The sequence below is a fragment of the Panthera pardus genome, unplaced genomic scaffold (assembly GCF_024362965.1).
Source record: "Panthera pardus isolate Hobbes unplaced genomic scaffold, ASM2436296v1 HiC_scaffold_7, whole genome shotgun sequence".
NCBI classification, from domain to species: Eukaryota; Metazoa; Chordata; class Mammalia; order Carnivora; family Felidae; genus Panthera; species Panthera pardus.
In genome coordinates this window covers 48,758,617-48,773,476 of record NW_026527002.1, presented here as the reverse complement: position 1 = coordinate 48,773,476, position 14,860 = coordinate 48,758,617, and the positions used below count along the sequence as shown (strand labels likewise).

The window sequence follows — 14,860 nt, the reverse complement described above, 5'->3', positions numbered from 1 at the left end:
GAGAGAATCTACTGATTCTGAATTTTTAAAACGGCATAAATCACAGATCCGTAAGAAGAATTAGTTGCCCAAGATACTTTAATGGAAATAATGCCTAAAATCAAGAATTAAATTTTAAAACATCCAAAAGTGCAAGTCTTTTCTCCTACCATCTTCCTATCTAAAAACTCAAAGCAAATGCAATTATATTTATTACTGAAGTAAAGCTATGTCTTTTTAGGTTTGACTTCATCTTTGTTTATGCCAATCAAATGTCACTTTATTTCAATAATCAGAGATCACTGTTTAAAGTTATGACCAAATATTTTGTTGAATGCCCAGTGTAATCTACTAAATAATATAACTTAATCCTGATTACTTTCTGAAACTCACAAATAAGATACATAACTGAAGCAATTTAATACTGAAGCACATTTGGATCTAAGTATATTTTGATAGTAATTTTACTATTTTATGATGTTTCAGTACCTTAGAGAAAATCAGCAAAATAATGACATATGTCATTTTAATGCAACTTTTGATTAGAAAACAGTTTCCTAAATTCATTGCTATTCCTTGTAACACAGTATTCTTATGTCATAAAAGACAAAACATGTAAAAATCAGTTATGAAGAAATGTTTACTGAGTTCCTGCTACAGATAAGGCATTCTGCTAGATTCCAAAGATAAAAGAGTAGTCAAGACAAACACAGGTCTTGATTTCACCTAGATTAAATACAGCAATAGTTCCAAATTTAGACCTACATATACAGTAGTTTACCCCCTTATCCTCAGTCTCTCTTTCCGTGGTTTCAGTTACCCACAGTCGACTGTGGTCTGGAAGCAGAGGATCCTTCTTTTTTTTTTTTTTTTAACGTTTTTTTATTTATTTTTGAGACAGAGAGAGACAGAGCATGAACGGGGGAGGGGCAGAGAGAGAGGGAGACACAGAATCGGAAGCAGGCTCCAGGCTCTGAGCCATCAGCCCAGAGCCCCACGCGGGGCTCGAACTCACGGACCGTGAGATCGTGACCCGAGCCGAAGTCGGACGCTCAACCGACTGAGCCACCCAGGCGCCCCATGGATCCTTCTGATGTATCCTCAAAGTCAACAGTCCTATGTCACAGGGCCTATATCCTTCACCTCATGTTATCTCATCATGTATACATTTTATCAACTCACATCATCACAAGAACAGTATTGTACAAGATACTTTGAGAGAGAGAATCCACATTTACATAAATTTTATTACAGCATATTGTTATAATTGTTCTATTTTGTGAGTAGTTATTGCTGTTTATCTCTTACTGTGCCCAATGTATAAATTAAACTTTACCATAGGTGTGTATGTATAGGAAAAAAACCCAGTAAATTTAGGGTTTATGTGCCATCCGCAATTTCAGACATCCACTGGGGGTCTTGGAACATACCTGCAGAAACGGGTGAGGGGAACTACTGTAAACTATTAGAAGTAGTATACTGCAACATAACCTTAGGTCGGTTGAAACTAAAACACTGACAAAATTTTAAATAAAATGCATCTGAGGTCATATAAAATGAATGAGGGGATTACCCTCATCCAGAACAAGACAAGAAGACATTTATCCTCCAGTTTGCATTAAAGGCAAACATGAACGTCTCAGAATATTTCATCTTAGGGCTCCTAATAGACATGTCATCTTCTCCTAGAGTTCATGTCACTTGTCAGTCTGCCCATTGCTGCAACCAAACCATCTTCTTCGTAAACATAACTCCCACTTTAAAAAAGCACAGAGGCTAAGTGTAAGAGCACGTCTCAGTAAGATGGCAATTACCATGGAGAGATTGGAACTTAATTAAATATATGTCGTTCTCACATTCTCAAAGTTACTTCCACTTGCCAGTATAAATAATATTACTTGCACAAAGTTGAAAAGGCATGCGTGAACAATTTTTTAAAGAATGTTTTCTATTCTACTAACAACTAAAATAAATGGACCTGACCTTGTTTTTAATGTTTCAGGTCAACGTGAGAATAAATTGCTGCACTTCCCAAAGTATGTTGATAACGTAATGAAATGTTCAGTGAAAACAGAATTCAGTGGTCAAAGATGTCAACACTGTATGTTCTAACACCCTTTGGAGAACATTTAGACACTGAGAAGTATTACAATAAAGAAAACTCCTTGACCTTTTTTAAAAAGAACCTTTCCAAAACTATTTGACCAAAGGCTGAATTTGGGGGTTAATACTTCTTAATGTCCTCTGAGTTATTTTTGAAAGAAACACACCTTATACTATATTGCATAATTGGAGAAAGATGTTTTACTGGAAGAAAGACGTTTTACTGGACAAATACAGTTTACATTATTTATACTAAAACTGAGGGGAGAATTGCCTCTCTTCGTTTTTACTACCCTATAAACTGTCTTGTTTTCTTTTTAGATTTCCATGGGATAATTAAAGGTGAACGTGTCAAACTCATACCCTAACAATTTTCGTTTCTGAGGAGGAATATTCCAAGGGCAGCATTTTAACACATACTCTTCAGTATGCTATGCTATCAGAGAGAATATTGAGTCTGTACAGATCAGCTTACTTACGTCTGGGGCTCCTTTTCATTTTGCTGTTTTTGCTGGGGCTGAAGAACGTTATTTACCAGTTCAGTGATCCCACTAAAGGGAAACCACCTGTTTAAATAAGCAAATAATGTGACTGAATAACCAAATGAATAACAAGGTAGGTCAAATGTTTTCTTATCCACACTAATAAAAATACACAGGCACAAAAGCTACAGCCAATGGAAATGGGAGCTCCAGTTATCATCCAGGCAGTCAGATGTAGGGAAATTAAGTTGGAACACTTAACCAGTCCACAAGCAGGCAGCAAAAAACTACATCCGGTCAAAATGTGGATGAAGTAAGAAGCTGCAGGCAGCTCTCTTACAAGCCAGAGAGTCAGAAAGCAGAGGACACACTAGCTGCAGCCTATCCAGTATTAGGGTAAGCTAATACCATCCAAGGTGCGGGAAGCAGAATACGGCAAAGGTACAGAAATCAAGCCTACTGCACTCTGAATACATTTACTTACTGCGTCGGTTGTGGTTTGGGCTCTTCTTTGACCCTAAAAAGATAAGTTTGCACAACTGAGTGCACTGTACTAAGAAGAAACTTCTATCTACAATTTGTGGTCATATAAAAATGAAAAATGAGGTTTGTTACACACAAAAGGTTAGTGCTTTGCTACATATTGGAATTATACATGTCAACGAAGCTGACACAAAAGAAAGAGTTGAATCACCTGTGCGTAATAGAGGACTGATATTAAAACTCTACCACTGCTTTAATGAGTCCATGATTTAGGACTCAAGTTCTCTGAATATTTTTATTAATACTGATACTGACGCTTTTAAAATACTTATTTTAAAGCACCATTTTAAACACAGTTACATTTGGTTTACTGAAGATAAATAGATTTCCTCTTTATTTTTTAAATTTCTTCCTTAATATAAATTGAAGTAAAAGCATATTTTAAATAAAATCTATAACTTTATAAATGTATTTTAAAAGCCTTCCAAATGAATTTAATTACTGCTTAAAGGAGCAGATAAAAAGGTTGGGGGTTAGGTATCCAATCTAACTAAAAACGGCTACTAACTATGTATATTAAATTTTAAATATTTATAAGCTACAGTAAATTATTCATATAAGATAGCAGACTAAAAATGCATTTAAACTATAATCAACTCAGTGCTTCACTGAAATAGCACTGGATACTTAAAAGGCAGAGAAAGATCAGACCCAAGGGTAGTAGATTCCTCTGAAATCTGGCTTCCCGCACTTTACCTAAAACTGGTCCTAGACCTATGACTAAACCTATGACCTATGTCCTAAACCTATGACTTGGTGACCAGTTCGTTAGCTTTTCCCTTCCCAAAGAAAGGCTAAGAATTGGTAACTGAAATTGGTTACTAAAATCTAGGACTTCCATAAGGAAATTATAGTAACACTGTGCATTAAATTATTTTTAGATCAAATGGATTTTCTTTTCCAGTGTGTTCCTATTTATAATGATATAAGCAATAAATGAAAAGGTATACCCTTATACATTTTTGTGTCCCAAAGAATAAATATAATTGTTAATTATATATCTCTATATTAAACCACAAGGGAATCTCCTATGTTCTCTGCAAAAACTTCAAAAAAGTATAATAGTTTTATCCTAGAGCTAAAGCCACATCATTTAGTATTTAACTATAGTCATAAAATGGATTAATAATAAAAGATTGTATTTAACACCAACTATCATATTAACAAGCAAACACAAAAAACTTATAGTGACCCTGGATTCTGTCTAGAAAACTTATTATATTTCCTGGAGAATAAGGTAAAAATCTCTTAACATTTTAGAACAAAATAGGTCCCAAAGAAAGGTTACCAGATCAGCTCATCATACTGGAGAACAATGCAAGATTACCCTTCACCAAACGATATGTATATAAAAAAAATAAATATTTAAATAGATAAATATGTAAATGAGAAAAATATTGTTAAAGAATTCCTCGGTGATCTCTGCAAGGAATCATGTTGCTTTTAATTACTGACAAAAGTTTTCATCACAAGCAAATGGATATTAATCTACCAATCAGTTCCTAATTTCAAGATCTTAAAAAATTAACAGACAAAAATTTTAATTACCAATTTAGGAATTATTTCTGGGCTTTGTAAAATATCTACATATGAAATATACAAACATTTGCATCAGCTTTCCAAATAAAATGTGTATCATAATAAGGCAGTATAAAGATTTATCCTGTCAGGTGGCCAATATACACATGAAAAGATGTTCATCATCACTTGCTCTCAGGGAAATACAAGTCAAAACTACAATGTCACACCTGTCTGAATGGCTATAATCAACAACACAAGAAACAACAGGTGTGGCGAGGATGTGGAGAAAAAGGAACACTCGTGCACTGTTGGTGGGAATGCAAACTCTGGAGAACAGTATGGAGGTTCCTCAAAAATTAAAAATAGAACTACCCTACAATCTAGCAGTCACACTACTGGGTATTTGCCAAAAAAATACAAAAACACTAATTAAAAGGGATATATGCACCCTGATGTTTACAGCAGCATTATCTACAATAGCCAAATTTTGGAAGCAACCCAAGTGTCCATCAACAGATGAATGGATAAAGAAGATGTGGTGTGTATGTGTATATATACACATATATAATGGAGTATTATTCAGCCATAAAAAAGAATAAAATTGTGCCATTTGCAATACATGGATGGAGCTGGTGAGTATAATGTTAAGCAAAATAAGCCAATCAGAGAAAGATGAATTCCATATGATTTCACTCACATGTGGAATTTAAGAAACAAGACAAATGAGCAATGTAGAAAGAAAGAGAGAGAGAGACAAACCAAGAAACAAACTCTTACTTGTAGAGAACAAACTGATGGTTAGCAGGGGGGAGGAGGGTGGGAGCATGGGTTAAATAGGTGATGGGGATTAAGGAGTGCACTTGTTGTGGTGAGCATCGGGTGATGTATGGAATTGTTGAATTACTATATTGTATACTTGAAACTAATATAACACTATACTAACTAGCTGGAATTAAAAGTAAAACTTAAAAAGAAACAGATTCTTAATTATAAGAGAACTGATGGTTACCAGAGGCAAGGGGAGTGTTGTATGGAATTGGTGAATCGCTATACTGTACACCCGAAATTAATAAAACACTATGTTAAAAATTTTTATTTTTATCCTGTCTTTAAAAATGTCTGAATTTGAAAAATGTCTTGAAATGTCGGAATTTACCCACATTCCTTCATTTCAAAGTGTGTATGAGCAGCTTCCAGATTCCAGTCTGAGACACAAAGAGCTTGGAAATCATCACTCCCATCCTTACAACAAGCAAAGAGCTGAACAAAACTGAAAATCAACAATTCTTCTTAGATCTATCAAAGAATTTAGGTCACTGAACAAATTGCTGCCCTGAAAACTAGGGAAACAGACACACGGATCCAGAGTATCACATTTTACCAAGAGTACAAGCCAAGGGGCAGAAGCCCACACCTGAAGCTAGCATCTGTAGAAACACTTTTAATTGACCAATTACTAGAGACTCAATGTGGACTGGACTGATAGTTTAAAATTCCAGGGGCGCCTAGGTGGCACAGTCGGTTGAGCGTCCGACTTCAGCCAGGTCACGATCTCGCGGTCCGTGAGTTCGAGCCCTGCGTCGGGCTCTGGGCTGATGGCTCGGAGCCTGGAGCCTGTTTCCGATTCTGTGTCTCCCTCTCTCTCTCTGCCCCTCCCCCGTTCATGCTCTGTCTCTCTCTGTCCCAAAAATAAATAAAACACGTTGAAAAAAAAAATTTAAAAAAATAAAATAAAATTCCAAGGGGTCCCCGCCTTAGTTGTGCCACCACAATTCAATAAATATTATCTCCAGAAGCCCTACCAGTTGCTCACTGTGAAAATCAAAGAAAACTCTCCTCTTACCTCCAGCAAGAGAAGGGAAAAGTAACGATTATGAAATATTCCCAGATTTCTCTACTTCCTTAACAATCCTAAACTCAAGGGAAAATATTTTACCAAAGTCTAAACAATTGGAGTTCTACCAAAACCAAACAAGCTTGAGAAAGACAATTACCTCCTCTAGACTTTGATGTGGGAGAAAAAAAAAAAAAAAAACAAAAAAACACCAAACTATATCCCCTCTAACCTTCAACATGGGGAAAGAGAAATATCAACTCAGGATCACCAAAAGACAGAGACTACTGAATGCTTCTCATATGTCAACACCTTACCACCAAATCAATAGAGTTCCTGAATAATGACAGGAGATTACAACTAAAAGAACTAAAGTAAAACCCTAGTTTGTGAGCATAATTTGTTCCAGATTCACGTTTGTAATCCAAAGAAGTCACACATCAAAGCGAATTTCAAGAACCATTGGCTCAGTTGCGATCATGTGATGTTCAGCAAATACTACCCGTATTGCAAGACGTCACTCATTTAACAAGTTAAAATTTATTAGATTATGTTTGCTCCCCTTTTGGAACACTCACAGAACAAACTACTTGGAATCCAATGTTTTACTATACAAGCTTTAGACACTATTTAGTTAAAAGTCTCTAGGGAAACACAAGGGAAAGGAAGTAAGGAAAAGAAAATACAAATAAGCACAACAGAGGAGAAGATTCTGGGAAGATGATGGAGTAGAAAGCAATAGAACTCTGTCTCCCTACTTGGACAACAATGGTAAAATTTGTCTTGTGTAACAATTTTGGAAATCTGGAGTCCAATGAAGGCTTTCCATTTCAGGAGAAGTCTTAACTACACACTGCAGTTAATTTTGGTCAACTCGAGCTCTTAGCATAGTATCAGCCACCCATTCCCCACCTGCCAGACCCACGGCATGTGGCCGTGCACTCATTCCTAAAGCAATGTGTACACAGCTTCCAGGAGCAAGGGTAGGTAAAAAGGACTCTGTTCTCTGTGCTCAGATGGTGGACTACTGACCGCTTCTTATCTCAGAGGTGCAGACGAAAAGGTGGGTGGCTATTGGTGTCCCAACTTTTCATATGGTTGAAGCCCTTGCCCTCTGCCTAAGGCGATTTCCAGGATATTTAAGTGGCTAACATATATTCCTCTCTCTATTGTTCCATTTTTCTTCCTTTGGGAGCCAGACATTAAAGACTGAAACATTCAAAAGCAACTGCATTTATGGGAGAAAGTAAAGTCACTACACATGCCCAGTGAAAGCATGGGCTTAGCAAAGACCTTAAATTTATAAGACAGGATAATCCTCAGCACAGAAACAGCCTACAAACAAACAAACAAAAAAACACAATAAAAGAAAACACTAACAGAAAACAACAAAATCTAGTGAAGAGGGAAAAATCTGAACCCCAGAGTACCACATTATTCTATTCAAATGTCCAATTTGCAATTAAAAAGAAATCATAAGGGATGTAGACCAACAGAAAAGTATTACCCATTCAAAGAAAAAAAGGATAAACAGAAACTGTCTCTGAAAAAGATCTGACAGCAGATCTACAAGACAAAGACCTGAAAACAACCATCTTAAAGATGCTCAAAGAACTAAAGGAAGGTGGGAAAAGTCAAGAAAATGTGTGAAATGTGTGAACAAAATGGAAATATCAATTAAGAGACAGAAAACCTAAAACAAGTGAAAAAGGAATTCTGGAGATTAAAGTACAATAACTGACAAAAAAAAATTCACTACAGGGATTCAAACTACAGACTAATATTCAAATGCTACTGTAGCAATGTATACATTCAATAAAATCTCTATCAAAACCTAATGTTTTTTATAGAAACAAAAAAACCCATCCTAAATTCATATGGAATCTGAATTCCTGAATAGCCAAAATAATCTTGAAGGAAAGGAGGGGGAGGGAGAGAGAGAGAGAGAGAGAGAGAGAGAGAGAGAGAGAGACAAAGCTGGATGACTCACGCATCTTGATTTCAAAACTTACTACACAGCTATAGATAATCAGTACTGGCATAAAGACAGACATAGACCAACAAAACAAAATAGAGAGCACATAAATAAACCCTCACATACATAGCCAAATGGTTTTTTGACAAGGGTGCCTAGACTATTCCATGGCAAAAGGACAGTCTGTTCGGCAACTAGTACTAGGAAAGCTGGATATCCACATGCAAAGAATGAAACCGGACCCTTATTTAACTTATACAAGAATTAATTCAAAATCAAAGAGCTAAATGTAATATGTAGAACTATAAAATTCTTAGACGATAACATAAGAGCAAAAGCTATCCAACACTGGATTTGTCAACGTTTTATTGGATATGACACCAAAGGCACAAGCAAAAAAAGTCAAAATAGATAAACTGGACTCACAAAAATCTTTAAATTTTCTGCATCAAAAGATATCAATGGAGTAAAAGGCAACCCACACAATGGATGAAAATGTTTAAAATCATTTATCTGATAAGTGATTAATGTCCAGAATATACAGAGAACGCTTAAAACTTAACAACAACAAAAGAAAAGGAATCCAGTTCAAAAATAGGCAGAGGACTTGAATAGACTTTTCTCCAAAGATATACAAATGGCCAATAAGTACATGAAAAGATGCTCAACCTCACTAATCATTAGAAAAATGCAGATCTAAACTAATGGGAGCTATGACCTCACACTCATTGGGATACCTACTATTGAAAAAAACAAAATAAGAGGTGTTGGTAAGGATTTGGAGAAATTGGAACCCTTGTGTATTGTTGATGGGAATGCAAAATAGTATAGTCACTGTGGACAACAGCATGGTGTTTCCTCAAAAGATTAAAAATTATTCTATGACCTAGCAATTCCACTTCTGGGTGTATCATAGGGTCTCAAAGAGATAGTTGTACACCCATGTTCATAGTAGCATTATTCACAATAGCTACAACATGCACACAACCCAAGGATCCATCAGTAAATAAATGGATAAGCAAAACATAGTGTGTGTGTGTATATATATATATAGGGGTACAAACTTAAACAGTTAGGAAATTCCGACAGATAACTACAACCTGGATGAAACTTGAGGACATTATGCTAAGTGAAACAAACCAGCCACAAAAAGATAAATACTGTATTATTCTACTTACATGAGGTACTTAGGGTAGTCGGATTCATAGAGGCAGAAAGAAGAATGGTGGTTGCCAGAGGCTGACGCGAAGGGGAAAATGGGGAGTCCTGTTTAATGGGTATACAGGTGCAGCTTTACAAAATGGAAAACACTCTTGAGATGGATAGTTGTGATGGTAGTATGTTATAAATGTATTTGATATCACTGATCTGTGCACTTAAAAATGGCTAAGATACTACATTTTATGTCTGTGCATGTTACCAAAATTAGAAATACTGGTCAAAAATATAAGGACAATAGAAGAAATTTTAGCCTCTGACACCACAGCTACACCAAACAGTAAATAGAGCCTAACTCCTAGCCAAGTAAATATAAAACCTAACACTAAAGGGCTCTCTACCTACATTCCTTTTACACAATAAACCTTGTCTAGTTTTCAACAAAATACAAAGCATACTAAAAGGCAAGAAAAAACACAGTCTGAAAAGACAAAGCAGAATCAAAACCAGACTCAGATATGGCAGAGATTTTAGAATTATCTTACTGGGAAGAATAACTATAATCTAAGCTATATGTATAATTATATCTCTATTAAGTTATATATATATATATTAAGTTATATATATAACTATAACTATATATATAAGTTATATATATTAAGTTATATATAACTATAACTATATATATGTTATATACATAACTATAACTATATATATAAGTTATATATATAACTATAATCTAAACTATAATTAGAGTCAAGGGCTCTAATGGAAAAAGTGTACAACACATAAGAACAGATGAGTTGTATGAGCAGAGAGATGGAAAGTTTAAGAAAGAATGAAAAGGAAATGTTAAAAATCAGTAACACTGTAACAGAAATGAAGACCTTTGCCTTTGATGGACTCATCAGTAGACTGCACTCAGCTGGGGAAAATATCAGTGAACTTGAAGACATGTCAATAAAAACATTCAAAACCGAACGGCAGGGGTGCCTGGGGGGCTCAGTCGGTTGAGTGTCTGACTCTTGATTTCAGCTCAGGTCAGGATCTCATGGTTGGTGGGATAGAGCCCCACAGCAGGCTCCTCGCTGACAACACAGAGCCTGTTTGGGATTCTCTCTCTGTCTCTCTCTCTCTGCCCCTCCCCTGCTTGCGCACTCACACATTCTCACTCTCTCTCTCAAAATAAATAAGTAAACATTTTTTTAAAAACCCTGAAAGACAAAGAGAGAAAAGACAGGAATAGATGAAACAGAATGTCCAAGAGCTGTGGGACAATTACCAAAAGGTGTAACATTTTGTAATTACCAAAGGGTATAACATGGAACACCAGTAGGAGAAGAAAGAAAGAAACACAAGAAATGTCTGAAGTAATGATAACTGGGAATTTTCCAAAATTAATGACAGACACCAAAGCTACACATCCATTAAGCACAAGGAATACCAAACAGGATTAATATTTTAAAAATGTACAACTAGGCAAATACTATTTAAACTGGGGGGAAAAAAGGAGTAGATTTTCAAAGAAGGCAGAAGGAAAATACACATTTTACCTACAGAGAAACATATAAGAATTATACCAGACTTGTCTTCAGAAACCATGCAAGCAAGAAGAAAGTAGAGTGAAATATTTAAAGTGTTGAAAGAAAAAAACCACCAACCAATAATTCTGTATCCAGTGAAATTATCTTTAAAAGGGCAGGTGAAATAAATACTTTCTCAGACAAGCAAAAATTAAGAGAATTTGTCATCAATAAACCTGCCTGGCAAGGAATATTAAGAGGAGGAAGAAAATGATAAAGGTTGAAAACCCACATCTACATAAAAATAAGAAGAACATTAGAGAAGGAATAAATGAAAGTAATATAAAATCTTTTATTTTTCCTATTCTTAATTGATCTAGCTGGTAAGTTTCTTCTCAGTAATAACAATAACATCGTGTTTGGTAATTATAGCTTATGGATAAGTGAAATGAACGACAGCAAATTTTAAGGTACGGGAGGAAAAAATGGGGAATACTCTGTTATAAAGTACTTGTACTACCCCTGAGGTGGTATAATGTTATCTGAAAATAGACTTAGATTAGTTGTAAATGTACAATGAAAACTCTTCAGCAACCGCTAAAAACATTTTTATAAATGAAGTACAATTCATATGCTGAGAGGAGAAAAAATGGAATCAAATCATATAAAATGCTGACTTTAAACAAGAAAAGGAAGAGAAATAAAGGAAGAAGAAGGAGAAGAAGAGGAAGAAGAAGGGGGGGAGGGGAGAAGAAGGGGGAAAGGAGGGGGGAGGAGAAGAAGGAGAAATAAAAGAACATAGGCAATGAATGGAATAGTTATAAATATAGTAACTATCAATCCAAATATATCAATAATCACTTAAATGTGAATATCTAAATATATCAATTAAAAGGAAGACACTGTCAAAATAGACTAAAAAATAAGCTAACAATGTGCTATCTACAAGAAACCCACTTTAAATGTAAAGCACTGATAGAATAAAAGTAAAGGAATGAAGAAAGATATACCATGCTAACACTAATTTTAAAAAGCTGAAACACTACATTATCTTCAAACAAAGTTAATTTCAGAACAAGGAATTTATCAGGAGATAAACAGGGACATCCCATAATGACAAAGGGGTGAATTTTCCAAGAACACATGATAATCCTTAATGTGTAGGTGCCTAACAACAGAGTGTAAAAATATGAGAGGCAAAAATTGATAGGCCTGCCACAAGAAACAGACAAAGCCACTGTTACAGTTAAAGACTTCACATTTCAATCAGTAATTGACAGATCCAGCAGACAGAAAATCAGTAAGGACACACCTGAATGACTAGCATCATCAATAAAATGTATCTAACTGACATTCTCTAATACATCATCCAATAGTACCAAAATACACATTACTCTCAAGCTCAAATGGAACATTTATCAAGATATACCACAATGTGGCCCTTACACTCTCTTTAACAAATTTAAAAGAATACAAATCATAAAAGTATGTTATGAGTTCACAATGAAATTAAACTAGAAATCAATAAAACTGTAGTGGAAAATCCAAAAATAGCTAGAGACTAAACAACACACTTTGAACTAACACCCGGGTCGAAAAAGAAGTCTCAAGAAAATTTTGAAGTATTTTGAACTAAATGAAAACGAAAAGCAATCTATCAGAATGTAAGAAAACTTTCGCATTGGATGCAAAAGAAAGATCTAAAATCCATAAAGCAAGATCCCATCTTAGAAACTAGAAAAAGAAAAATGAATTAAATCTAAAGGAAAACAAAGAAAAGAATAAAAATAAGAGCACAAATCAACAAAATTTAAAATAGAAAACCAATAGTCAAAATCAAAACATGCTTTTTTGTGAAGACTAATAAAATGATGAACCCTCAGCTAGGCTAGTCAAGAAAAAGAGAGAAGACACAAATTACTAATATCAGAAATGAAAGACAGTCCATCACTACAGATCCCATGACATTAAAAAGGTAACAAAGAAATATTAAGAAAAACTCTATGCTCAGAAATTCAATAACTTTGAGGAAATGGACCATTTCCTTAAAAGAGAACTATCTACAAAAGTTCGCACCAGAAGAAATAGGTAATCTGAATAGGTCTAACATCTATTAATGTAATTGAATCAATAGTTAATAACCTTGCAAAACAGAAATCACCAAAGACTACATGGTTCCATTTGTGAACCCTACCAAACATTTAAATGGGAAATAATACCAATCCTCTACAATCTCTTTCAGAAAAGGAAGCTAAGAGAACACTTTCTAACTCAGCCTCTTAGAACAGCATCACCGTAATATAAGAAACAAAGACATTGAAAGAAATGAAAATTACAGACCAATATCTTTCACAAACACAAATGCAAGTATATTCAACAGCATATTAGCAAATCAAATCCAACAAAGTATAAAACTATTGTACACCATGACCAACTTGGATCTATCCCAGATATGCTGGTTCAATACTCAAAAATCAGTTAGCATAATCCATCAATATCAAAAGGTTAAAGAAGAAAAATCATATATCATATTTGACAAAATCTAACAGCCATTTAAAAAGCTCTCAACACACTATGAATTGAGGATATTTCCTTAATTTTGACAAACATAAAAAGCTATCACTAGCTTACTATCATTAAGTAAGTTGATAAAGTGTAAGTTTTAATGATGATAAGTAAGTTTAATGATGATAAAGTGTAAGTTTTCCCCTTAAGATCAAGGAGGAATTGACTACACAGATCAAACAAATTAATTTTTAGGGTGTTGGAACTGTTCTAAATGATATTGCATAGCTGTATACATGCTTATATGTATTTGTAAACACCCACAGAACTATATACAGCACAAAGAGTAAACCTTAATGTATGCACATTTTTAGAAATCAACCACAAGGGCAAGGGAATCCTAGGAAGAAATGCAGAATGTGACAAATGAATCCAAATCTGTTTGGAGAATGGATAACAAACCTCACTAACAAGGATTCAGAAAAAATTGCTGCCCTAAGTAACAATGGGACAGGTTATTTTAAGTAGATATTTCCAATGCTAAAGACAAAAAGAACTATATTTAAACATTGTACTCTAATTGGCAAATTTGTTTGCACACTGCACAGGTTAGCAACTCTGAAACTATTGTACACGTAGACAGGAGTTAAACAACTAAATAAATTCTAGATAACGAGAGCCAGCTTTCTCACTGTCATAAAAAAGAAGTTACAAATAAGAAAAGAGGAGGCTAAAATGAATGGACCCTGCCTACAGTGCTGGATTTAGAGTCAAAGATATTAGTCTGAAGTTATGCACGTTTACATTTTATAGGCAGAGATGACTGATGATGATGATGATGATGATGACAGATAGATAGATAGAACTTATAAATGTAATTAATATACTAGAGCTAAAAACTCCCCAAAACTCCCCCAATGATAGGGTTTTCTTTGTTTGTTAGAATGGGTTGAATCCTTTCAATTCTAGTAAAAAATTATCAAATTGCAAACCAGACAGACAAGTGGTAACGGACTTCTGTCAGCAGTCCTGAAAAGCTGAATCCTCAGGCAACGAAGAAAGCAAAGAAGCAAATTAACCCCAGAAGGCTCAAGAATTGGCAGCACCAGGTATCTCTAGAAATGGAGAGTAAAAGCAGGACTAAAAACAAGCTGAAAGTCTCTTAAGAACATAAGATAAGGGGGCGCCTGGGCGGCTCAGTCAGTTAAACATCCGACTTCGGCTCAGGTCATGATCT

The 14,860-nt window shown here is 34.9% G+C and overlaps 1 protein-coding gene across 36 annotated transcripts in view; it reads right to left on the bottom strand.

Annotated features, from left to right (window-relative positions):
- RIMS2 (regulating synaptic membrane exocytosis 2) overlaps nucleotides 1-14,860 on the bottom strand; it is a 601,231-nt gene that overhangs the window by 506,436 nt on the left and 79,935 nt on the right. For 23 of the 36 annotated variants that reach the window (XM_053896431.1, XM_053896433.1, XM_053896465.1 and 20 more), the window contains exons 2-3: nucleotides 3,049-3,081; nucleotides 2,562-2,648 (exon numbers count right to left, since the gene is read on the bottom strand). The exons of the other annotated variants lie outside the window; for them this stretch is intronic. In XM_053896431.1, coding sequence (XP_053752406.1) covers nucleotides 2,562-2,648; nucleotides 3,049-3,081 — 120 coding nt within the window. The remainder of the gene's footprint in view (nucleotides 1-2,561; nucleotides 2,649-3,048; nucleotides 3,082-14,860) is intronic. 36 annotated transcript variants of the gene reach the window in all.